The sequence below is a fragment of the Colletotrichum phormii genome (assembly GCF_030913505.1).
Source record: "Colletotrichum phormii strain CBS 102054 chromosome Unknown BDP81scaffold_5, whole genome shotgun sequence".
Classification (NCBI taxonomy): Eukaryota; Fungi; Ascomycota; class Sordariomycetes; order Glomerellales; family Glomerellaceae; genus Colletotrichum; species Colletotrichum phormii.
This window is the reverse complement of record NW_026851447.1, coordinates 399,133-423,028: the sequence shown is the minus strand read 5'-3', so window position 1 is coordinate 423,028 and position 23,896 is coordinate 399,133. Positions and strand designations below refer to the sequence as shown.

Below are 23,896 nucleotides of genomic sequence, written 5' to 3'. Positions count from 1 at the left end.
CCCAATGCCTACGTGTCCCCGATCCCCCGGGTGATGAGATCCGTCGCCCCCAGGTGCCAGCTAAGTTGCATGCACGCCTCACTGCCTCAGTCCCTGACTCCCTTCCTCCCCTCCGAACATCGCCATGTCCGTCCGAGCCGAGGTGTCTCCGCCGACAACATAACGTCCGCATTGAAACTCTTGACAATAGATCGCAACTCCGCTCAATGGCATTTTCAGTTCTCGCCAGTCGTATCTACATGAACATAATGCTGCAGCAATGAGGATTTATTTTCTTAAATACTATTCAAGTCCCTCACGATTGACGAGTAATGAGTTATCCATTCCCGTGCATCATTAATTCAACTTAGTCACCTAGTCAACTCCAGGACTCCAAAGCAAGGGACATATATATAACTCGAGGTCGTTGCTTGCGACAGCCTCATGCGCCACTCTGGCCAGCTTCGCGATACTGCTCAAAGGTGACATCGTGTGGCCGCGATCCAGGTTCAGCGTCCTCGTCGGCCATCCGCCGCTCCATTTCCATACGGCCGTCCTTGCCCCAGTATCCAGCTTTCTCGGTCCCCTTTACGCAACCTTCGGTGATCAGGACGTAAGACATCGGCGCGTCGAAAATCGGCTCTGCCAAAACTCTCTCCATCTCCATCTTGAGGCCGCGAGCTCCGGTCTCGGCCTTCGCAGCCCGTTCCGCAATTGCGTATAAGGCTTTCTGCGTGAAGTGTAACTTGGAAGGGTACGTTTCAAACAGAGCGGTGTATTGCGCAACCAGAGAGTTGCGCGGCTCTGTTAGAATCCTGTAAAGATCATTCAAAGACAAAGGACTAAGTGCACAGATATTGTGTACTCGGCCAATCAGTTCGGGGATGAACCCAAAGGCCTGCAGATCCACTGGCGTTGTGAGGTCCAAGGGAGTGTATGCTGATGCTGGTGCCTCGGGATCAACATGCGGCAGATGCGAGAACGACTCGCGCGGTAAGTCGTGCTGGTTTCCGGCGAGGCCATGTTTCCCCTTCAGCTCTGAACCGAAGCCCATGGACGGTTTCGATACTCTCCGTACAATAACCTTGTCGAGACCAACGAAAGCACCGCAAAAGACGAACAGGATGTTTGTAGTGTCGATCGTGTACTGGTCGACCTTTCCTTGGGGCGGGGTAGATTGGGGCGCTGACGTTGAGCTCGAAGAAGTGTAGTTTGTTGTGATGGGCGGTGTCGATCGTGACGAGCGGTTATCCTTGACGTTGATGGTAACTTTAGAGCCTTCGACCAGCTTGAGTAAAGCTTGTTGAACGCCTTCTCCACCAACGTCGCGTCCGTTCATGCTCTCCCTCTTCGCCAGCTTATCAAATTCGTCCAGGACGATAATGCCCTGCTCTGTAGCTTTGATGTCGTAATTGGATTCGATCAATAGTCTCTCTACGCAAGTTTCGACATCTTGTCCGATATAGCCGGCCTGGGTGAGTCCATTGCAATCGGATATCGTGAACGGTACATTGAGCTTCTTGCTTAGAGTCCTTTTACATGTTAGACTTCTCCCAGGCATTGAGGGTGTTCATGGCAAGCTTACTCTAGTATATACGTCTTTCCGACACCGGTAGGGCCGATGAGCAGCAAGTTGCTCTTGTCAATCTTGACTGGAGCAGGGGTTGCAGGTTCCTCGGCAAGATATGACCCGTCGAAACCGGTAGACGACTCATAGCCTTCGTCTAGGTGCTGTGTAGATTCAGCATGGCCAGGAAACTCGTCTTGGGGCCACTCGTCATCAGCAGGAAAGCGCTGGAAGGCAGATTGACGACCTCGCTGACCTTGAACAGGATGGATGTCACGCCTCTCGAGAATATCTCTGTCTCGGGCATAGCGTTGCCTCTCGGCCTTTTCCCTCTGGAGCTTCTCCTCATGTTCCTGATGTCTTCTCCGCCGGACCCCTTGATAGTGGTTGAAGATGGTGGAGCAGATTGTCTTCTTCGCTCGATCTTGGCCTACGACATAGTCGTCCACACGCTTCTTCAGATCTCGGGGATAGAACTGCGGAACTCCGAAGTTGTTCTTGTTGAACATGGGCCCACGTCCAGTATCACTAGTCGGATCATAGCTGCTCGTGAAGCCAGAGTTGAAGTCCTGTGTACGTCTCGGTGCGGTTCGAGCAGCGGAGGAGGCGGAGAAGGTGCGCTTAGCGCTCGAGAGGAGTAAGCATCGGGCGCATGTGTAGGCCTGTGGCCTCGTGGATAGAGCCATTGTTTCGGGCGCCCGGTCAAGGGACCATAATCAGAGTGCCGCTGTGATTGTTCGTAAAGCTCGTCGATATCGATCTTGGCCTTTGTGTGTTTGGGGGATGTCGGTGGTGATGACGGGTAGTCCGGCGACCGGAGGGGATGTCATGAGAGTGTGGCTGGCACGATAGATAGGCCGGGTAAGGGACCTTGCTCAGAGCTGTCGGTGTTCGTGTGGCCCGGATGCGGGGTTGAGGAGCTGGAGCTCCAGCGCAATAGCGCTTAGGAGCGGCTAACACTGGAGAAAGCTCCCAGCTATCAGCTCGTTGTTCGAGAATGGTTTCTAGATTGCTCACCTTCCTAAAGTCAATTCCCATTGCATCGAAGCTTGCGTTAGCTTGCAATACCCCGGACGCGATCACTGGCATATCGTGGGTTATGACCTATTTAGGAGTGGTATTCGAGCCAGATAGGACTTATCAAGCTCATGGTGCGTACTTGGGTAAGGTACCGTGTGCCCCATGCCCATATCCGAATCTGGGCTGGCCATTTATATATATCTAGGCAAATGAACGGGCATTGTAGGTGGTTGTGGCTTTCCACTGCAGCTGAGAAATGAGGCTTCACGATGAAACCCCGAAGACAGATGGGGATGGGTATTGTAGTGGTGAAGAAATTCAGCTTGAAGGGCGTTTTGATAGGTCCAGGAAATAGCCGTCTCTAACGGTTTCCAAATGCGGACCGTGAAATTCAACGTCGGCCTATCTAGTGCGTTTGTTGAAGTTTTCCCCCCTTGACTTCAGCCGTGTAAGTTGTCGTACCTATCATTTTGCAGAAATATGGATAGAGAATGTGTTGGACGACTGATGCATCTGGTGTGATTCCCTTGAGACTATCCGTACAAAGTTACGCCTCTAGCCCACCCCAGAGTTCATGTTAGCAGAAAAGCTCCACCACTGTGCGTCTGGCATGCAATTCTCGGAGGGCCCACGACGTATCGGTGATGGCATTTGGCGACGATAACGACATATCGGTCCCACCAACGCTGATATTGATAACTCGTACTCGTCTCCCCTGTTCCCCTCTTCCTCTTCTTACTGGTCGATGAAGGGCATTACCTATCGACGTTACCCTCTTTTCCTCACCTCAAAGGAGCAAGGTGCGAAAACCGGCAAACAGACGAGCAAGCAACGCCTCCATCAGTCCATCAAGTGAGAAGACGGGGTTGCCGAGCAAATTCGAGTACCTACGTGGAGTTTCAGCCGCTAAAAGAAGTGCCTCAACCTTCAGCGTACCATTTTTTACCTTGGGCTCAGGCTGGATCAACTGGATGTGTGCTGTGGGTGTGCTGGGGGCCAACCACACTTCCGGAGGTGGCGATGAGTCCAATCGGCTGCGCGGCGCCTTGGTCGTCCATCCACCTGTTTTGATTCGGCCGGTGAATTTTTGTTGTTGAGAATTGAGATGCATCAAGGCAGGCATCCCCAGGGAGGGGTTTCGAGTGGCGGCAGCATATTTTTCCTCGTTCCTACCTTGCCTTAGCGCCCTGCCACTTCCGATGGAGCAGCAATTCTCGTTGAATTGGTCGTGCCAGCCAGGCCAACCATGGTCCATCAGTGAGGTGATTAGAGGAAGGCCTGGACCTTTGCCCCGTGGGTGCCAGGTGCTTCCTCCTATCGAGATGTATGGGGTAATACTTTTCGCTACCTTGCCATAGTAGTGTACTGGCCGGGCTGGTTTTGCGAGATGCGAGCTTCCAGCTGCCTTGCCCCACGACGTCATATCATGCACAGCACCAATTGATATACCTTGAGCTCTCTCCCTTCCCATCTTTAGTCCTGTGGTTTGGAAGGTTAACCCCATCCCAAGCTTATCCCGGCAGTGCGGGGGTACTATCAGGCAATCCAAACAAACTGTCACTGGCATTTGTCCAAGAAAGCAACCATCTGTGTTCATTTCTCTCCCTTGCATCTTCCTGCTCGACATTATCGACCGACCTCTTCTCTATACCAAATCCAACATCCAACGCTTGATCGAGAACCCCAGACTCGCTCAATTCCTGCAGAGATTGCTTCCAATCTGCGCATTCTTTGCTTAGCTCCAGACCCCTACCGACCTACGTTAGGAAAGGCGTGAAATCTCCATCTAGCTCAGGTACTTGGCCCTGCCGTCACATAGCTGTCCTACCTCACCTCACCTCACCTTACCTCAACATTTTGTGCGGGGAGCTTTCCATTGCTTCCAATCCGCGCCCTCGCTGCCTCTTTCTTTCTCACCTTACCCTGCTTCATATTGCCGACCATCTTTGAACGACACCTGACGTGCTTTATCTGCCCTACTTTAGATCGAGTTCAGCTCAAACCACCGCGGTTCTGCCCCGCACCGTTAACTTCGTCTTACCACCACAAGCTCCATCGTCATCAATCAACATGGCCGCTGTTGCCCAAAACTCTGCCAACTCCATCGCGCTGGACGGGCCGAGCGGCGCTGCCGAGGGCTTCCCAACCGACGGCACTGGTGAGCACCCTGGCAATATCTCCTTGTAGGACCATTGGCTAAAACGTGTTAGGCGTTGTCAAGCTTGACCCCTGGCTGTCGCCTTTCCAGGAATCCTTGAAGAGGCGCTACTCCCGCGCTCAGGACTGGATCAAGAAAATCAATGACACTGAGGGTGGGCTCGAGAAGTTCTCCAAGGTAAGTTCAAGTAAGCTCATATTTTCGGTGCAAGAGCTAAGTCGAGTTATAGGGTACCTCAATCTTTGGGTTCAATGTCGACCATGACAACAACATCGTCTATCGAGAATGGGCACCCAACGCCACTCAGGCTTTCCTGACTGGTGACTTTAGTGAGTTTATTCGCATTCAGTTTACCGGCACATGCTGATTGGGTGATGACAGACAACTGGGACCGGAACTCTCATGAGATGAAGAAGAATGGCTTCGGAGTCTTCGAAATCACTCTTCCCGCTGCCAATGGCCAGGCTGCAATCCCCCACAACTCCAAAGTCAAGGTACGCTCAGTTCACAATGTGTGTGAGATGTGGTTGGGCTCATATCATCACAGATTTCCTTGCAACTCCCCAGTGGCGAGCGCATCGACCGGCTGCCCGCGTGGATCAAATACGTGACGCAAGATCTGTCCGTATCCCCAGCCTACGATGCTCGCTTCTGGAACCCTCCTGCGGGAGAAAAGTACGAATTCAAGTACCCGAGGCCGCAAAAACCTCGTAGTGCCCGCGTGTATGAGGCCCATGTGGGAATCTCATCACCCGAGTTGCGCGTTGCAACTTACAAGGAGTTCACCCAAAACATGTTGCCCAGAATCCGAGATCTTGGCTACAATGTTATTCAACTCATGGCAGTTATGGAGCATGCCTACTATGCCAGCTTTGGCTACCAGATCAACAACTTCTTCGCCGCTAGCAGTCGTTACGGACCACCGGAAGACCTCAAGGAATTGGTCGACGTAGCTCATAGCATGGGAATCACTGTGCTTCTCGATGTTGTTCACAGCCATGCCTCCAAGAACGTTTTGGATGGACTCAATGAGTTCGACGGCACAGACCACCAGTACTTCCACGAGGGAGCGCGTGGTCACCACGAGCTGTGGGACAGCAGGCTGTTCAACTACGGCCACCACGAAGTTATGAGATTCTTGCTCAGCAACCTGCGATTCTGGATGGACGAGTACCACTTCGATGGTTTCCGATTCGACGGTGTGACGAGCATGCTCTACTTGCATCACGGCATCGGAACGTAAGTGGCTAAACATGTTTGAGATCACTCTTCAAGTACCTTTGCTAACGCCCACAGCGGGTTTTCTGGAGGCTACCACGAGTACTTCGGACCGGACGCTGATGAGGAGGCTATTGCTTACCTCATGGTCGCGAACGAGTTACTGCACTCCTTGTATCCGGAAGTTATCACCATCGCTGAGGATGTTTCTGGTATGCCGGCTCTCTGCCTTCCGCTCTCCCTCGGCGGCGTCGGCTTCGATTATCGACTTGCCATGGCTGTCCCGGATATGTGGATCAAGATCCTCAAGGAGACAAAGGACGAGAACTGGGATATTGCCAACATCTGCTTCACCCTGACGAACCGGAGACATGGCGAGAAGACGATTGCCTATGCCGAAAGCCACGACCAAGCGTAAGCTACCCCTTTGTACGAAACTCACGACACTTGAAGCTAACTGAATCAGGCTCGTGGGTGACAAGACCCTCATGTTCCATCTTTGCGATGCCGAGATGTACACAAACATGTCAACCTTGACCCCGTTGACGCCAGTCATTGACCGCGGCATGGCCCTCCACAAGATGATTCGTCTGTTGACCCACGGTCTCGGCGGCGAAGGCTACCTGAACTTTGAGGGCAACGAATTTGGCCATCCCGAGTGGCTCGACTTCCCGCGCGAGGGTAACCAGAACTCATTCTGGTATGCTCGACGCCAGCTGAACCTTACTGATGACAACTTGCTCCGTTACCAATCTTTGAACAACTTTGATCGCGCAATGAACACCACCGAGGGCAAGTACGGCTGGTTGGCTGCGCCTCAGGCATACATCTCTCTCAAGAACGAGACTGACAAGGTCATCGTCTTTGAGAGGGCTGGCGTGGTCTTCATTTTCAACTTCAATCCCACCGAGAGTTTCGCCGATTACAGAATCGGCATTGAAGTGCCCGGTTCTTACAAGGTTATTCTCAACACTGACTCGAAAGACTTTGGAGGTCACGCGCGGGTGGATGAGGGAACTCGATTCTTCACCACTGCCATGGAGTGGAACAACCGGAAGAACTGGACTCACGTCTATATTCCCAGCAGATCTGCCTTGGTAAGATATCCTTTTACAAGAAATATGACCTATGAGACTAACAGTTTGTAGGTGCTTGGCTTGGAGTCTCCCGTCTCTCAGCACTAAGTGTTCATACACCGGAGAGAGACAGAGGACCATGAATAGTCGGAGACAGATAGAGAAGGGGAAAGAGAGGGGAGGAACTACTTACCAAGCTAATCGCAATTGTCATGAGTTACGCAAAAGCACTGTGTTTCTAGAAACCAAAACCAATAGATTTATCACCTGTCCTTTCAAAATCTACCACCATAAGCCTTTGATCGCAAGCAACGATACACTACTCTACTTGGCAGCCTGTGAACTTTGATAACTATCCATATAGCGGTAGAATATTGAGTGACATAATGAACAAAGCCAAAGGTTCGCAAGGTAAACGTCCTGAATTAGCACATCTCTTTGACACGGCACGGCATCAAAAACAGATTCGTTTAAAGAAACAAATGGAAATTTGCTTGGAATTCAGCTCTTTTAGTACAGTATTTACACCAAGCAGATTGGTTGTCCTCTCGAGTCACGTCGCAAAGCCCCCCTCAGCCCATGCCAGCCAGCTTTTCTACTAGTAGTCATTTAATACATGGGCACAACTGCCATGGTCGAATTTGTGATTTGTGTGATTCTAAGAGACGAGATAGGGAAGCGGTAAGGGATATCGATCGGATTTAAGCCTTGGGAGGAGACTGGACCATGCCCTTGCCGGAGTAGCCCTCGGAAGAGAGACCAGTGAGGGGTTCGGAATTTTGTTTCTGTACGTTGAGGAAGAGTGGTTAGCCCGTTTGATTTCTATTGTTTTCGACGTCGACGTATCCCGCAGTCGAGGACACGGTTTGAGGGTGACGTCGGTGTTACATACCTTGAGGAACTCGTTGGAAGCCTCCTGGTACTCCTTGGTCATGGTGTCGGGAGCAGGGCCGGCGAACATGCGGACGGTGGAGAAGATGGCCAAGCTGGCAGCGACGGAGGCCATGACGCCCCAGAAGACGCGACCGGTCTCGCCGGCAGGGGAGCCGGAGCGGGGACCGTGAGGGCCGAAGGCAATCCAGTAGGCTGTTGTGATTGAGAGAATTTGCGTTAGTTTTTGAGGTTTTTCGATGTGACGCAATGCATATGCACAGGGATGGGGAGGGATGTGAGGTTCGTCTGGGGGGTAGTTCGGGCATCGAAAAAAGCCAATTGAGAGAGAAGCATCGGATGGGCATATATAGCTGCCTCTCTCCTCTCTCGCGCAATTGATGTTTTCTATTGAGGGGCTTCCCTCAATGGCTTTTGTATCCGTCCCTCGATCTCTCTCTATCCCCCTTTCGGCGAACATCGAACCACGTTTTCCCTCTCGACGACGAACGATATAACGAAGGAAATAGTCACGCACCGGCTTTCTTCTCCTGAAGGGTGAGCTCAGCCCAGGGGCCCTTCATGCGGTCTCTCAGAGCCATCCAGAGCTCGGCCTGCTCCTGGAGGGGCATGCCCTCCCATCTCTTCTCGATGTTGGCGAGCGTAGGGTTGGAGATGGCGTGGGTGGAAGCGGCGCGGCGGATGACGGCGGAGTGGGCGCGCAGGCCGGTACGGGCCAGGGAAACGGTCGGGCGCAACATTGTGTCGGCGTTGTGTGTCGTCGGAAAATCGAAAAATCGCTGGAGGGGAGAGGAGTCGTGGTCGAGGGAGGGCTCAATTGAGCGATTGAGTCGTGGAACGTTCGCGGGTGGAGATTCGTGAATGGGCGTCGAAGAGGAAGAAGAGGGTTTTTTTGGTCTCTACCTAGAAGTTCCGGGCAATCGTATGATTGGAATTTCGATTGCAATACGCCGGCTGCGACTGGGTGGTTGAGGGGTCACGTGATGAGATTGTGGCCTGTGCGGGTGCCATCCTTCCAATGGAATTGAGTGCTGGGCGCAAGGGGGGGCGGGCCACGGGGAGTGTTGCCGGTTCCTTCACCTCGGTGTCTGGGCTGACGGGGAGCTTTACGGGTAGCTTTCAGTGCATGTTTGCTACTGTCACTGGCAGGCTTGCAGCCCAGTGTTGCAGCAGCAGCAGAGCAGCTTCCATTGCAGGGCTCGGTTGTCGGCTCATTCCGAATACCGCCGTTTGACCGGTATCTCAATTGCTTCGTCCTGTGGTCTTTGTTCAAAGGTATTAATACGACTCGGGGATTGCTCAGTTACTTGTGCATCTTTTTGACCGTCTTGGATCTGTCTTTCACTTGTTTGTCGGCTCAACTGGCTGCTGCATACGAACTGTTCTGTATGTACTTGATTTTGACATCACGGCGCATCTCGGCCGAAGTCGGTGACTTTCAGTCAGCCTTTGTGCAACCCAAATCATTCGGCCAATGAGCGGATTCTATGTACATGTGTTCGCACACCCTCTCCTCTTGGAGTGCCGTCCGATGTTGAGCTTTTGATATTGTACCATTGAATTGAATAGACACAGCATGCTCTTAGGTGCTATCAAATATCCTATACCCACTCAATTATCCTGGGCGTATTATTTTGAGTCTTAGGCACGGAGACCAGCTGAGAACGTTGTCGGCAAGCTAACTCTTTTGCTTGCCTGAAATTGTTTCCTCATCATGAGTTCCTCTTTTTGGGGGGTAACCTATTACGGTCTCCGAGGCGTGTGATATGTCTTTCGGTAGAACTGGAAGTTCCTAGTTGCCAGAGGGCAAGCTACCTTGGCTTATAGTAGCCTGATATCTGTGGCGAGTTGATTTGTGAATCCAGTTCTGTTCAGATCTTCAAGAATTCGGTCTCAAATTCTCTGGACCCGTGCCGGCTTGAGGTGTTGTTTGGTTCGTGGGCTGTGATTCGGAGGTGTTCGGTTCGCTTGACGAGACGGGCTTGGGTAGTTGGAACTGCTTTTGTTCACGCAGCTTTGCTTGCCTTTCGAGCTCAGGCTTCAATGTGTAATTAGCTGGTACGGTTAGCGGCTGTTGAGTCCAGCCAAAGTCTTTCCTCTGGTATCAAGTGATTGGGGTGGTGCGTACTGATGGAAATGCCTGCTACCACAGCTACGACGATGGGTATAACGTTTCTGAAGCTCATATTGAAGGTCTTGGCTGACTTGAAATAGTCGAATTATGGGAAAAATCCTTCGGGCACGAATATTATGCCAAGGTCAGTAGGTAGCTAAATCTTGCAGTTGACAGTAAATGGCGGCTGTGATGTAATCATCGACACGTCTGGGATAGCTCAGGTAGCGCGAACCCAGAGGTCGCGGTCGGTCGCCCAGAATTCGGGACCGGCCGGGGCCTGTGCGCACACTCAATCGACTAAAGTGGTTTCCCGCCCCCGTGCCACCGCGTGCGACAGCGTGTACCCCACCAGACGCGCTCAACGACCGCCTGAACGCGTCTGCTTCAACACTCAGGTCGGCTCCCGTCAATTATTTGCACAGCGCCTGGGTACGATTACCTTAGGTAATGAGGGCACTACCGCTTTCCAGATCGAAGAAGACGAGCCAAAATTTTGGCCACCCAACCTCTTTCACAAGCCCTTTACCGGTTCATACTTTACGATGTGTACTTCTTTATGATGAACGCTTTATGTCATGGCAAACTGGAAAGAACTGGGCGAGGTCCCAGACTCGGACGACGAACTCGACTTCGATAGCCAGGATCTTGAGTCGCTACCGATCCCCGAACTACCTTCGACATGCACTGCCGATACTTTACAAACGAAGGAGGCTCTAGAAAGCGTGTGGGACGTCCCTGAATCGTCACAAGATACGCCAGCAGACGCGACTACAAACTGTGGAGTATCAAGCCGCCGCCATGATGTGTCCAAGCCTCTCGACGCTGAGCCGCCCTCCTCGCCGCTTTCTTCGGTGCCGGATATGGACGAGCTGGACGACCCCTTCAACTTGGACCTTGACGAACCAGAGCTCCAAGTAGTGGCACCTACGACAAAAACGAGGACTGCGTACCTTCCCAACGACCGCGACGACTCCCCCGATCCCTTGGCTGGCGATGATACCGTTTCGACGAGCTATGTTAGAATCACTGCTCCTGAACCCGAGTTTCCCGTCGAGAACGATGCCGAAAGCCTTCCGCCTCCCAACAGGCCTCCGATGGCCCCCTCACAACCTAGCCAACACAGCCGGCAGAGACGATTGGCTGCCCAGCTCTTTGCAAGTTCGAGCCCAGAGGCAGAGGTGGCAGCTCCAGTCGAGCAGTCCAATCATGGCAACACTTCGCCCCCGAGACCCATGTTCGCCTCCTCAGCGCCGTATCCCGTGGCTTCTCCTGTAGCTTCTCCGGCGCCGACCCAGTCGAGGAAGCAGCCGAGGCCGGCGTCTATTCAGCGGGTGGAAAGCTCGAACAGGGACGAGCAGGTTGCTCGACAAGTCGCTGTGCGGTATGAGCGCTCGTTCAGGCCAAGGAAACCTATTCAGGAACACCCATATCTCATTGAGAATGCCCAATACAGCAAGGCTCTCAAATCACATGGCATTCGGCCGATCAGAATGCCTGCAGAACCAACCCCGAGACGACAACGGCCGGAAGAAGATTCCCAGGAGAAGGATTTCGAGGACAATAGCCAGGGAACTACGGCTGATTTGCCTAACGGGACCACAGACGAGAGCCAGTTGAACGGCCTGGACGTCCCGCCGAGTTCCAGTCAGCCCATGTCGTCCCTCTCCGCTTCGCCCCTCCGAACATCATCCCCCAAGCACCGTGGCGGACCGAGTAGCCAACCAAGTCAAGGGGATACGGATAATACCAGTTTCTCCGATGTCGATGATCTGCCCTCCCTTGATAAGATTCATCGCGACTTGCTGGCAAATCGATCTGCCAAAAAGCGAAAACGTGGAAGAGGCTCTGTGGCCAAGCCTGTAGTGACGCAGGCGGCAGCCCCCGATACGCTTTCGCCGTCGCGTCCGCAGTTTCAGCAGTATGATGAGATCTACGGCATGCTTTCTTCGCCGTCTTCGTCGCCTGAAATACAGACTACAGTGGTCAACCGAAAGGTTGATCCTGTGTCATTGCCTACAGAGAGCAATGCCGAAACGGCATTTTTCGAAGACGATGACCTGCCCATCGTGGACAGCAACATGTTATCCCCTGTCATGTTCGAGCGGCGTGTTTCTGTCGAGCCGGAGCCGCCGGTATTCGACCTGACCATGGCAGACACTTCCGATGTGGGAGAAGAAAATGGTTCAGGAGATGTCAATGCGCAGAGCAGCTCGGGAGAAGAGTCAGAGGGTAGTAATCGTGGTGGCGAGGAGGCTGGCGCGGCGATTGCAAAGAGAATGCGAGGTGTACTCCCAGCATCCTGGCTGAGACTCGACCAACAGGCAAACCGTCCCAGACCAACTCAGTACCAACGCCCCGATGAGTCCCCTGAGAAGGTTCCAAGACGAGGCGTGGCTGTTCGACGGATTGGCCGCTCGGCATCGTCTACGGCAGCGGCGTTTCTCTTCGATGATTCGGACGACGATATGACCACTGCGCCGACGCCTACACGTCCTTCTCACGATTTTCAAACGGTCTTGCCTTTCGAGAGATCTGAGGTCATGGAAATAAGTGACGACGATGATGGTGGCTCCGTCGTTGAAGAAGATCAGGTTGACCATATGCTCCCAAGCAGAAAACGTCAATTGACTTTGAAAGACTTTCAACAACCCGCCAAAAGGCAGAAAAAGAACGACCGTTCATCAGGCGCCCAACCCAAGAAGCGTGGGCGACCACCGAAAAGTGCAAACCGATCTTCTGGAGCTGCCCACCTTGATATTTTCTCCAAAAGTCGCAAATCTGCTCCGAGCAATACTCGACCTGTGGCCCGAGCCAAACCCCCTCCAAGGTTGAGCATTTTGGATGTCATCGAACCAGATGCGCCGAAGTTTCTGAAGATTGCGGCTCGAGCGGCTCAGAGCAAACGGCACATGGGACGATCCAGTCCTACAAACAAGAGCATACGCCTGGCTACGCGGAAGGACAATGTGGATGCCGGAAGAGTGCTCCAAGAGTGGAAAGGAGGCAAGATTCGACCTCGACCTGGATTGCAGACGAAGAAGCCCAAGCCCACAGGGTCAAGTGCAAGGCGCCCACTCACTCAACTACCATCCAATGTCTTCTCTCGCGGTGCTGTGTCATCTCCGAAGGTCCGCAGCGCCACACAACCTGATGAACTCCGCCGCGAGGGCTCAACGCCTTTGACGCCGTTACCGGAGGCGCGCTCTCGGGCAAGGCTGATGTCGAGAAGCAATTCGATCACAAGTCAGCACACGCAAGATGCCAGCAACAGACCGGCTCAGCTTGAAACGGATTTAACCCAGCAACCGGGCAGAATCGGGTTCCAAGCAAAGAAGCGAGCTCTCGATGCCCTTTTCAAGCGAAATCACTCGCAGTCGCAGTCGTCGAGGAGTTCGCATCTGGATTCCTTCCTAGACGATACATCGTCAGTAGTATCAGGGCACAGCCTTGCTACTAGAGGCTCTCCTGAGCCTGCAGCAGTCAAGAAGCCCGTATTGAAGCGTCCGAGAAAGCCTGCACAGCCAATCCAGATCGATGTCACGGCAGCCCATTTCCGTCATGCAGACGACCCCTTACCTACTGTAGAGTTGATGACTCCCATGGAAACGCCTAACGCCTTGTTCAACGATAACCAGCTTCTTGGTCTCGGTCCTTTCGGCACACACTACACACAACACTTTGACATTTTCCCCCTGGATCGCGGAGTCTTCTTCCACGAGACAACACTCATCGGCAGTGGTCGGGTCAGCTCAGTAGTATATGACCAGTTTGCCGAGAAGGTCTGGAATTACCGGCCCCGAATTTCTTTCAGCCTCGGTGAAATGGTCCTTCGATGGGACTCGTGGACCGAACAAGTCTCTTCCGAATTCGGCATCGTGATGGACGGAATCCTCGATCAAATTCTCAAGCCATCACTGTCTGCAGAAGTCACAACCGATGCTCAAGGAGCGGCAAGATTTGTTCTGGACTATGTCCAAAAAGCTATGAGCTTTACCGATGATGCCGATGCTGGCTCCTTCATCGCTCGGGTCTCTGACGTAGTCAAGTCTTTCTTGACACGCTTCGATTCTGGAAATGTCACTGACTTGCCAAAACGTCGGGAACTGGCTGACGTGTTGTCGAATGTACTTCTTGTCGTTTCCTATGCAGTCCGCCTCTGCCAGAAAAGCCCGACGCTGATGACAGAGAGCTTTGCTATGGAGGCGCTCCTCAGAAAGACTGCAGAAAGACTGGTCCGATTGCTACTTAACATTGGCCTGGATGACGTTACACAACTCTACGATGATCTTCAGACCTTAAGATACCGCGAGCGTGGCATCCGCTGCGACAAGGTGGTAGCACACTCTTGGGTGCTTCTCATGAAGGTCCTAGAATATCTTCGGATTCCTAGGATGACATTCTGGGACGTCACGTACTCATGCATGATACAACCAAGCGTCATTCGTGGCATGGACTCCCAAGAGTTTGAGAATCTCTGGAAGAAGATGTTTACGCTGTTACCGTTGTGCGAATTTGACGGCAATGGTGTAGTCGTTTCCGATAGAAGGCACCAAGTTCCCCTGGAAGGGTGGAACTTGCCCCAGCAAGTCCTCAAACGCGTCTTCCAACTATACCGCGACAATCCTCGCCAGTCACCCAGCTTCAATGATTACTGTCGGGCACTAGTGTCCAGATGTCACTATCTGGTCGATCAATGGGGTTGGCAGAAAAGCAGCGGTATCATTGGTACCATCTTCGACTTCTTTGGCTCGCAGAACTTATCTCACCTACGCAATGAAGAAGCATTCCGCTCAGCTCGGTTCTTAGACAGCCTTCATCTTGACCCGTCTCTCCATGTTGAACCAGAGGATAGATGTTTTCACATATTCCTCAAACTCGTGGCACTAGCCATCAAGAGGATGAGGCAGAGAGAGGCAGTCAACGACATTCGGAACTTGGTTGCTCGCACACTGCCAAACCACGACCGTCAATATTCCAAAGAACAAAACGTCCACCAGCATGACCTGGCCGCTCTCAGAAACCACCATGATCTTCTATGCACTCTGTTCTGGGCAGCGCCACCCGATCTTCGTCCCGGCATCCACAACCTGGAGAAGCTGGTGATTCCTGCCAGCTCTCACAAGGAAGCCTGCCTTATCAATCTGCGGGCTTGGAATCAACTAGCAAGGTTCGTTGTGCATGAGGAGTCCGCCGCTTCATTCAACCCGTTGGCTAGCTGGCAGGCCAACGTGTTCAAGCAGCTGTTGGATCAGTACAACTCTGCCGCAGCAGATATTCAACAGCAATTTTTGGCACTGTCCAAGAATGACAGCAACAATGTCAGCGAAGACCTGATGAACTCCATTGTGGCTACGAACAAAGCTGCTACCATGGAGATCATGCTCTTCTCAGTCAAGTCCTCAATGGAGGTTGTGCAATATGCAAGTAGCTTGGAGCTGGCAAGGCTTGCCTCTAGCCCTTGTAAGATAACCTGCCAGACGTTTGCCATCCTTCAACTAACATCATCCGCAGATCAACTACAGCAAGTCTTCCAGCATTTCTCTACTTTGCCAGCAGACTTCCCGACCACGCTTCTCCAAGCCTCTTTGACCACCCTTGAACGTCTTGTTGGTCGAATCGAGTCGGTCTTCAATGAGGCCGATGACAGCCAAGACAGTATGGCCTCTCGGACATTGGAATCTGAGGATGCTATTCTGGTAAGTAATGCTCATGTTCTAGTATCGTGTACGTGTGTGTCTAACTTCCTCCTAGATGCTGGACCGCGAATTGGCGGCTGCGTTCCTTTCAGCAGCACGCTGCCTCTTGTCAAATCAATCGCGTGATAAACCTAGCACTTCAAGTGTGTCAACATCCTGTATTGAGCAATCTGTCGTGGTCTCTGGCATGATGGTTGGTCTTTTCGTCCGCTGTGGAATGATGGTGAGTTGATCTGGGTTAATTCAAAGAGTCAATACATTGCTGAACATTCCTAGGCACTCTCGCAGGTCTTCAAACCCACCAAATATGGGCTATTCGGGAAAGCGCCAAACAAACTTGACTGGGAACAACGCCAATACCTTCCACTCTTCCTTTCCGTTGTTGCGCAGAAGGGAGCAACCATCAACCTGGAGGTAAGGAACGCCACTGGTGCATGATACATGAACGTGGCTAACATGACGCAGGATATTGGAGCAAGCCTTTTGCTGTTGTGGCTCATGATCATCGTACAGCCGAGTCACTGCCTGAGATTCGAGAACCAATTTGGACAGCAGCTCCAACGACAGGGCTATCCTTTCATTCCAGACAAAGCAGGTCTCGTTGTCAACCCAGGCTACTCGGCCAATCGTGACTTTTTCGAATGTGAGTACTTGCGCAGGTTGATTATGTGGCACAAATGACTGACCATTTTCAGACGCGGTATCTTGGATGCGGAAATCTCTACATACAGCCGACGCTGCCTCCAAGAGGAACATGCGGTCAGAGTTCGAGAGAGTTCTCAATGCCGTCATGAACCAGATGCGGGCTGATGTTCAGATCATGGCCGCAGACGTATCAGAGCATCCGAGCTATGTCAAGTTCGTCCGCAACATCATCTCCCTCATCAAGGCTCACGGGCCAGACATCTGTCCCGTGCAAAAGTTTTTCTTGGAAGTAAGCAAGGAGTATTCGCCGCCCATGCAGGACCCGCAGCTACAAGCAGCGTTGATCCAGTCATACGGATTCAAGCTTGCGGAAGGCGACCCCAGAGTCCCTAGTACACTATTCCACTTCTTGCTCAATAACTTCAAGGGCGCTCTCCAGCGTGGTCGACTGCCTCATGAAGTCGTCCTGCTGAATGGGGCTTTGGAGAACGATGCCATCATGTCGTTCATTCTGGGGAAGATGCTTCCCGCAGTGTTGCATGCCACTGTATCCCACGTCGAGGCCTACGCAATGCTTGACGTTCTGTGCGATGCGCTTGGACTGGCAATAAAATTGCCGCCTGTTGCTCGCCAAATCAGCGAAGACCATCTTGCGTGCATTACTGCCTTGGTCACAACCACCCTGGCTTGGGCATCCGCCCTAGGGAGGAGTATGCTTAGTCCTGAGCATGTTCATGTGCTCAGACGAATCACTTGGCTCCTCAACGCTTTCCAACCTTCTCTCGAAGCGTTCTCATTCATGGCTACAGAACCTCGAGGCTGGGACAATGTCATGGCCATGTTGCACTGGTTCAGCCTGCTTGCCGAAGGGGCTCAAGAGTATCTTGGAAACCAAGAAACCCCGTTCATAGCAGCGTCGGGACTGTTCCGCCGACTTAGAACTCTCAATGAGGTCTTTACGATCCAGGACACTACTGTTCTGACCTGGTCAGAGCATATAGGCAACGACATCAGTAGGAATTGGGTCACGGCAGGACCGTTGTTGACTGTATCAGCACACAACCGTGGGACACCTTCAACGCAGTCTGGGATTGGTTCCTTACGGCCTAACTGGGACATGCAAGAATTGACAACGAGCCTGCTCGATCAAATGCGGAACTGGCATGAGTGGTGGACGAGGGTGAAGGAGTCGCCAGCTGATACTGAGGAGGTAGATTTCGGGGAGGACATCTTTTTCTGAAAAGAGTATCTGTCATAGAGCAGCATCCAACCCTTACCGCTAGAAAGAAATGCATGATATCCATAATCACAAGCTGTTTACCAGCGATTAGAGAAAACCTTCTTGACTGTGTCTCTAATTCCATTGAAGTGCCTATGCTGAGTCATCTATTGCTGGGTCAAGGATCCATCTTGAATGATCTCATTAAGATCTGATTCGGTGTGGGTCGCTCGGTGAGCGTCGGTGAAGACTCTGCCGAGATTCCGCCGTTCTCACTAAGCATGGAGCCGGCTTCAACAGCTCGAAAGCAAACAAGGTCTCTTTTGCCACGCAACGACACCGCCAATTGCTGGCATTTTGCTTCTTGTCCTTCCGAATGTATGCATTAGGGCCTCGGGCCCTTGCACCCGCCTCACGAGTCTCCCCATCATCAAGGCTAGCGCTTTCGGTCGCTCATGGCGGCCAGTGTCGACACTTCCACCCGTCCTTTAGGTTGCGGAAGAGCCCGTCCGAAGGCGGCGCAGACGACGGCAAACCACCAGACAAACCCGCCGGCGAGCAAGAGGACGGCAGTAGGAGTAAGGATGGCAACGTGAGCAAGACGGAGTCGGCCACGGCGGAGTCAGCTTTTCGGAGGTCGAGAGGCGGCGCGTTCGCCTCTGCGAGAGCGCGCCTTTCGAGGCCGCGGGCCGCAGACGAGCTCCCACCCGTGAAGCTGCCGCAGAGCTTCCTCGATACCAGCGTGTCGCTGTACGACCCCGAAAACCGAATCAACACCCTCACGAACGACCTGTGGCACCATCGGTACATGGGCGCCCGCTGGCACGACCTGCTCTGGAAAGATTTGGATCTCGTGTTTAGCCATGCGTCTTGGAGCGAAGCGAAGCTGCAAGATGCGCTGCGCCGGGGCAACCTCGAAGCCATTGAGAGGAGGAGCCGCCTCCTCGCTGAGGCATCGCAGTGGCTGAGTCTCTCCATTGACGAGATGCGATCTTCGAATAACCTGCAGAGCTCCCGCGAGCCGCTGCCGACCACGGAATTCGCAGACATGCTTCGATACTCCAACAAGTTCGTCCTCTCGAACCTGTTGTCGCAACACACCAGAGCCACGACGGACGCCGACCCAACACAAGATCCAGACAGCGTACTGCAGTCGCTTGTCGAGCAATACATCGAGGAGGGACGGCCGAAGCTGAGACGTGACGGACTGAGGCTATTCGATCCCAGAATCCGCGGTGAAGTTGTCACGGCTGTGTGTGCGGAGCTTTCCCTGCAGCCGGACGCAAGCGCGGCAGGCAGGGAGCTCAAGAGACCCCTTACTGTCGTCAACATCCCGAACTACACCGGTCGAAGCCATGCCAAGAAGCTTATGAAGCACGTTGCGTCATGCGCGGAGGCCGATTTGATCCACCTCGATGCGCAGGAGTTAGCGATGCTCGTCGGCGACTATATCGGACAGGACTGTGCCTACTCGCGAGGCTCCATCTCTATGCTGGGATACCGGTCTGCCGAGATGAATGGACGTCTCGTCAAGAGCGAGGAGCCATCCAAGCCTAACGACGAGGATCTTTCTGGCGAGATCGAAGCGGCTTGGGTCAACCTCCGGGATCACGGTGTGGATGGGGGCTACGGCAACCCTATGGATAATGAACTGCAAAAGATCAAAGAAGGCCCCAAGGACTATATCCTCCCTTCTGTCGATCGATGGGAAAACCTGAAGATCAACGCCGTTCTCGAGGAGATTGCCAACTCGGCCGCGAAGATGACATCGGAGCCGGATCGCAACCTGATTATCCATGTGGACGACTTTGTTGAGCTCAACATGACGCTCGAGGGTGCACTGCTTATCGGTCGACTAAGGACCATCGTCGACACCATGTGGCGCGCCGGAAAGAGAGTGACCCTCGTGGGCACCTCATCCAACGAGAACCCTTCAGAGCAATACGCATCGACGCTCAAGGAGATCGCGGCAGAGGAGTGTCTGATCCCCTTGCCCCTAAACTTCCAGCGGATCACCGACGCTGCAAACACCAAGAAGATTTACGAGGCCAACGACTACTTGCAAGAGAACCTGCGAAACATCCAGCACATGTTGAAAAGCATTTCTGGCCAAACGCGAGACACGAGCAAACTGCGCATCGTCGGCGTGTCAAAGTCGTCGCCGCCGCAGTTCCTCTTGGATGACACGCACGGCTCTTATATGGAGGTTTCGCTCACCCCCCGCGTCCTAGCAACCTCCATCCTCCCCCTTTCCGACGTATACCACATAACCCGCCTCTTCTACGCCTGTGAGGGCACCGTCAGCCCCGACCAATCATGGAGGGTTCTCTTCGATGTCGTCGAGTCCAGCAGCTACAGCACCGCGCAACTGCACCGCACCCAGGACCGGCCGACGCGCTCCAAACCTTCCTCCGGCGGCGGAAGCTCAGCTGCCGACATGCAGAAGCCCGAACCCGAACGCCTTCGTGTGTCCGGCAACTACAACGACTACGAGAAGAAGCTTCTCAGCGGTCTCGTCAACAGCAGCGAGATCAAGACGACGTTCAACGACGTCCACGCCGACCCGGAGACCAAGAACAACCTCAAGCTCCTGACGTCGCTCTCGCTCGTCCGTCCCGAAGCCTTTACCTACGGCGTCCTCGCCACCGACAGGATACCAGGTTGTCTCCTCTACGGCCCGCCCGGCACCGGCAAGACCCTCCTCGCCAAGGCCGTCGCCAAGGAATCCGGCGCCAACATGCTCGAGGTCAGCGGCGCCAGCATCAACGACATGTACGTCGGCCAGAGCGAGAAGAACGTGCGCGCCCTCTTTTCCCTCGCCAAGAAGCTGAGCCCGCTCGTCATCTTCATCGACGAGGCCGACGCCCTCCTCGCCGCCCGCGGGCAGCGCAACCGCGCCGCGCACCGCGAGACCATTAACCAGTTCCTGCGCGAGTGGGACGGCATGAGCGACACCAAGGCCTTCATCATGGTCGCTACCAACCGGCCCTTTGACCTCGACGACGCCGTGCTCCGCCGTCTGCCGCGCAAGATCCTCGTCGACCTGCCGCTGAAAACAGACCGCGCCTCCATCCTCCGCATCCTTTTGAAGGGCGAGACGCTCGACGCGTCGGTGGACGTCGACGACGTCGCGCGCAGGACGGTGCTCTATTCCGGCTCCGACCTCAAGAACCTCTGCGTCGCGGCCGCCATGACGGCCGTCCAAGAGGAGAGCGAGGAGGCGGCGCGGCACGCCGGGCCGGAGCCGTATGTGTTCCCGCCCAAGCGGACGCTCGCGAAGCATCACTTTGATAAAGCGCTCAAGATGATTGCCGCCAGCGTCAGCGAGGACATGGACAGTTTGAAGAGCATCCGGCGGTTCGATGAAAAGTACGGCGATGTGAGGGCGAAGAATAGCCAGAAGAGGAAGGGTATGGGGTTCGGTGTGTTGCCGACTTCGACGGATGCTGAGGAGGCTAGGGTGCGGCAGGCTGTTGCTTGAATACTCTTGCCGCCTGGATCAAGGTTTCAATTTGATTTTTTTCATGTCTTTTTTTTTCTTTTTCTCTTTGTAATGTCATTCTAGCCGCTGAAGCAAACTCCTCCTACTTGGACCAGAGAGGGGTTAGCCTTTGACGCGAATTTGTACGATTTTGTTGCGTGATGGAAAAGATTTTCCCTTTGAGGATGTCCCATCGTAGGTTCGGGGGCTATAGAAAGGGGGGGGGGAAGGAAGTGAGTGGTGGATTCTGTATTATCACTGAAGAGGAGACATGCACACCATCTAAGATGAAGGTTAGTTGCTGAAACAAAAGGAAGGGAACAGCGAGAGATAGATGGGCTATGAATTACTATCCTCATGAGATGGGGGTTTGAAAAAAAGTAAATGAGGTGCCTCTTCTTGGTGATTTATGTGATGGGATGGAAGTGTGACTCGACCAGACTTGCATGCGTACAAAACATTTGGGAAGAAGCGTGAATGGAATGATGTGGTTTGCTTATTCCTGAATAAAGCTCCTGATAGTTTCGCATTTTGATATCTCTTATACAACCCAACCCTATTCCTCTCTCCACCAAAAGCCCAGATGTAGTATCTTAGCATGTCCCTGCCACCTCACCTCACCTCACCTCACCTCACGAGCAACCTTCAAGCCTCAGTAGAAAGCTGAACCCCCTCAGCAGCAAGAGCCCGCGAATAATCCCCCTGCGCCCTCTTCAACGCCTCCAGCGTCGGCTGCATAATCGCCAACACGGCCTTCCTGCCCCCCTTCTCGTGCTCAGGCCGCCACCCGCGAATCTTCTTCCCCGTCGCCTTGTAGTGATCCATAATCTCCTTCTTCTTGGCCCGGATAATCTCGTCGCGCGTCTTCTCCGCCTCGTCGGCGACGGCGTGGATGCGCTCGGCCGAGCGCCGCAGCGACTCGACGAGGTACTGCAGCTCGTTGGCGCGGTCCGGGTCGCCCGACAGGAACGCGTTCCAGAACTGGTGCAGAAACTCGACCGTCGTGGCGTGCGTCAGCTGGCACCGCTCCGCGACCTCGACGGGCAAGCCCATGGGCCGAGACTCGTCCGCCGTCGTGTCGCCGTACTTTTGCGCGCGACGCTGCCGGATGCCCTTCATGATGTCGTCGCCCGCGGCTTTCCTCGCGGCGCGGGAGCCGACGTGGGGCGGGCGCCGCCCGGCGCCGCCTGCTCCTTTGTCGTCGTCGCTGTCGCTGTCGTCGACGATGCCGATGCCCGCGCGGAGGTTGAGGCCGCCCGCACCGTCCGTCTCAATGGTTTCGAGGTCGGTCTGGATGTCAAAGAGGACGTCCGAGGGGTTCTGCTTGGCGAAGGCGAGGGCGTTTGCGGACTTGGCCTCGTCCTTTTTCGCAAAGAAGCGGTTCTGCTCCTTGATGTTGAGAATGATTTTGTTCTCCTTTGCATCGCCGCGCAGGTCGCGGAGGGCGATTTTCGCCCACGTCGAGTCCTCTTCCCCGGCCTCGGCGCCGCCGGTGTCGCGGTCCGAAGGGGCCACGTTGGCGAGCATGCGCTCGCTGAGACTGTTGAGCGTGTTGACAATGGGCACGTTCTTGCGCGGCCGCATCTCGACGTCCTTTTGGTTCCCGCTCCGGAAGCCGCCCTGGTTCTCCTCGTTGCCGTGGACGTCAATGATGTGCGGCACGCTCTGCGCCATGCTCTTGCGCTGGAACATTGTCGTGTTCTCGCTGGCGTCGTGGGCGTCGAAGAGCGCGTCGCGCTTGATGCCCTCCTTTCTCTCGTCCGTGATCCTGTCACCTTTGAGCGTGCGGAAGAGCTTGCTGAGGAAGAAGCGGGACCAGAACTCGCTCTCGGGGACTTTTGGCACGTTCTCGTCGTAGAGCCGCTTGACGAGCGGGTGCTGCGCCATGATGAGCTGGACCATCTCGACGGTGATGTCGAGCTTGAGCACGTCGTTCTCCAGCCGCGGCTTTATCGCGGGGAGGACGTTGTACGCTCCCTTTTGCTGGTTCACCTCGATGGCGTGGGCACGTAGCAGGTTCGTGCGCGTCGACCAGAACTGCGCGTTGAAGGCCGCGTCTGATATCGACTCTGGCTTGGTCGCGCGCGCGTCCATGTACGTCTGGTGTAGGGTACGGTCCTTCTTCATAAGGGATTGCTGCAGCTCAATGTCGCCCTTGAGCTGGGCGTCGTCGAACCAGCGGGCGCTGTTGGGCTTCGCGTTGGCGGAGCTGGCGAACGTCATGGACGAGCCGCCGCCGGCGCCGCCACCACCACCACTGGCACCATTTGCGCCGTTGGGCGGGTTCGGGGTTGAGTTGCCGGAGGGTTTGGGGACGCTGGGATCGCCGGAGCGGATATCGGCCAACAGCCTTGAGAGCAGATCTTTGATGGCGTTGGCCTCGGACCTGGCTTCTGGTGATGTGAAGTGAAAGAGGTAGGGCACCTGTTCTGTTGCATCTGGAGGTTTCTCAAAGATCTTGAGCATGACCTTTGCTGCGCTGTCTGGTGTCTGTTGCAAATCTGTGGCCCGCGTCAGTCATGCATTGTGCTGTCTCGTCAGGTGGAAGCTCACTTGAGATGTTGGCAATCACCAGGGAGACCGTAGGCGGTCCATTTCCTGGTGCTGGAGTCCAGATGACGGACTGCTGATCTGGGGTCAAGGTCAAGACACCATCCTTCTTCTTGAAGGCTGCGCGACCTGACGGTATCGCCATCTTCAGTTTTTATGTAATTTGCTTAGACGTTGCTGTGAAGCATAGCGTTGAGACCTTCACTTCGTCACCACCCTGTCAAGCCACCTCAATGTGAACTCCCTCCTTGCCTCAAATGATTCGGCCTGGGTCTTCGCA

At 54.1% G+C, this 23,896-nt stretch overlaps 6 protein-coding genes across 6 annotated transcripts; 3 read left to right on the top strand and 3 right to left on the bottom strand.

The window, feature by feature from the left end:
* Nucleotides 1–421: 421 nt before the first annotated feature.
* Nucleotides 422–2,232, bottom strand: BDP81DRAFT_313880 (ATP-dependent Clp protease; the record flags this gene model as incomplete). Its single annotated transcript, XM_060583940.1, has 2 exons — nucleotides 422–1,511; nucleotides 1,565–2,232. The coding sequence occupies 2 exons, from the start codon at nucleotides 2,230–2,232 to the stop codon at nucleotides 422–424; spliced, it is 1,758 nt and encodes a 585-aa protein (XP_060448023.1).
* A 2,404-nt stretch (nucleotides 2,233–4,636) lies between these two features.
* BDP81DRAFT_447110 (alpha amylase) lies at nucleotides 4,637–7,126 on the top strand (the record flags this gene model as incomplete). The annotated part of the gene is made up of 8 exons (XM_060592144.1): nucleotides 4,637–4,724; nucleotides 4,777–4,901; nucleotides 4,954–5,053; nucleotides 5,106–5,218; nucleotides 5,272–5,963; nucleotides 6,021–6,356; nucleotides 6,409–7,039; nucleotides 7,091–7,126. 8 exons carry the CDS (start codon nucleotides 4,637–4,639, stop codon nucleotides 7,124–7,126), a joined length of 2,121 nt encoding a protein of 706 aa, XP_060448022.1.
* Nucleotides 7,127–7,719: 593 nt separating this feature from the next.
* Nucleotides 7,720–8,649, bottom strand: BDP81DRAFT_313434 (cytochrome c oxidase polypeptide 5; the record flags this gene model as incomplete). The annotated part of the gene is made up of 3 exons (XM_060583891.1): nucleotides 7,720–7,803; nucleotides 7,911–8,104; nucleotides 8,427–8,649. The coding sequence occupies 3 exons, from the start codon at nucleotides 8,647–8,649 to the stop codon at nucleotides 7,720–7,722; spliced, it is 501 nt and encodes a 166-aa protein (XP_060448021.1).
* A 1,817-nt stretch (nucleotides 8,650–10,466) lies between these two features.
* Nucleotides 10,467–17,692, top strand: BDP81DRAFT_343430 (Mus7/MMS22 family protein). The gene is made up of 6 exons (XM_060586062.1): nucleotides 10,467–15,485; nucleotides 15,537–15,721; nucleotides 15,777–15,944; nucleotides 15,998–16,135; nucleotides 16,187–16,364; nucleotides 16,417–17,692. The coding sequence occupies exons 1-6, from the start codon at nucleotides 10,601–10,603 to the stop codon at nucleotides 17,604–17,606; spliced, it is 6,744 nt and encodes a 2,247-aa protein (XP_060448020.1). The 5' UTR covers nucleotides 10,467–10,600; the 3' UTR covers nucleotides 17,607–17,692.
* A 233-nt stretch (nucleotides 17,693–17,925) lies between these two features.
* BDP81DRAFT_420923 (ATPase) lies at nucleotides 17,926–21,290 on the top strand. The gene has a single exon (XM_060589887.1). It carries the CDS (start codon nucleotides 17,962–17,964, stop codon nucleotides 21,064–21,066), a length of 3,105 nt encoding a protein of 1,034 aa, XP_060448019.1. The 5' UTR covers nucleotides 17,926–17,961; the 3' UTR covers nucleotides 21,067–21,290.
* A 421-nt stretch (nucleotides 21,291–21,711) lies between these two features.
* BDP81DRAFT_458887 (TFIIH p62 subunit domain-containing protein) lies at nucleotides 21,712–23,761 on the bottom strand (the record flags this gene model as incomplete). The annotated part of the gene is made up of 2 exons (XM_060593474.1): nucleotides 21,712–23,567; nucleotides 23,620–23,761. 2 exons carry the CDS (start codon nucleotides 23,759–23,761, stop codon nucleotides 21,712–21,714), a joined length of 1,998 nt encoding a protein of 665 aa, XP_060448018.1.
* Between the last annotated feature and the right edge of the window lie 135 nt (nucleotides 23,762–23,896).

What these genes read in the sequence shown, in the direction of transcription:
- BDP81DRAFT_420923 (XM_060589887.1), top strand. Translation starts at nt 17,962, where the DNA reads ATGTATGCATTAGGGCCTCGGGCCCTTGCACCCGCCTCACGAGTCTCC.
- BDP81DRAFT_343430 (XM_060586062.1), top strand. Translation starts at nt 10,601, where the DNA reads ATGGCAAACTGGAAAGAACTGGGCGAGGTCCCAGACTCGGACGACGAA. An exon ending in AAGGCTTGCCTCTAGCCCTT is followed by an intron (nt 15,486 to 15,536) that starts GTAAGATAACCT and finishes CATCATCCGCAG; the next exon opens with ATCAACTACAGCAAGTCTTC. An exon ending in GAGCAACCATCAACCTGGAG is followed by an intron (nt 16,136 to 16,186) that starts GTAAGGAACGCC and finishes AACATGACGCAG; the next exon opens with GATATTGGAGCAAGCCTTTT.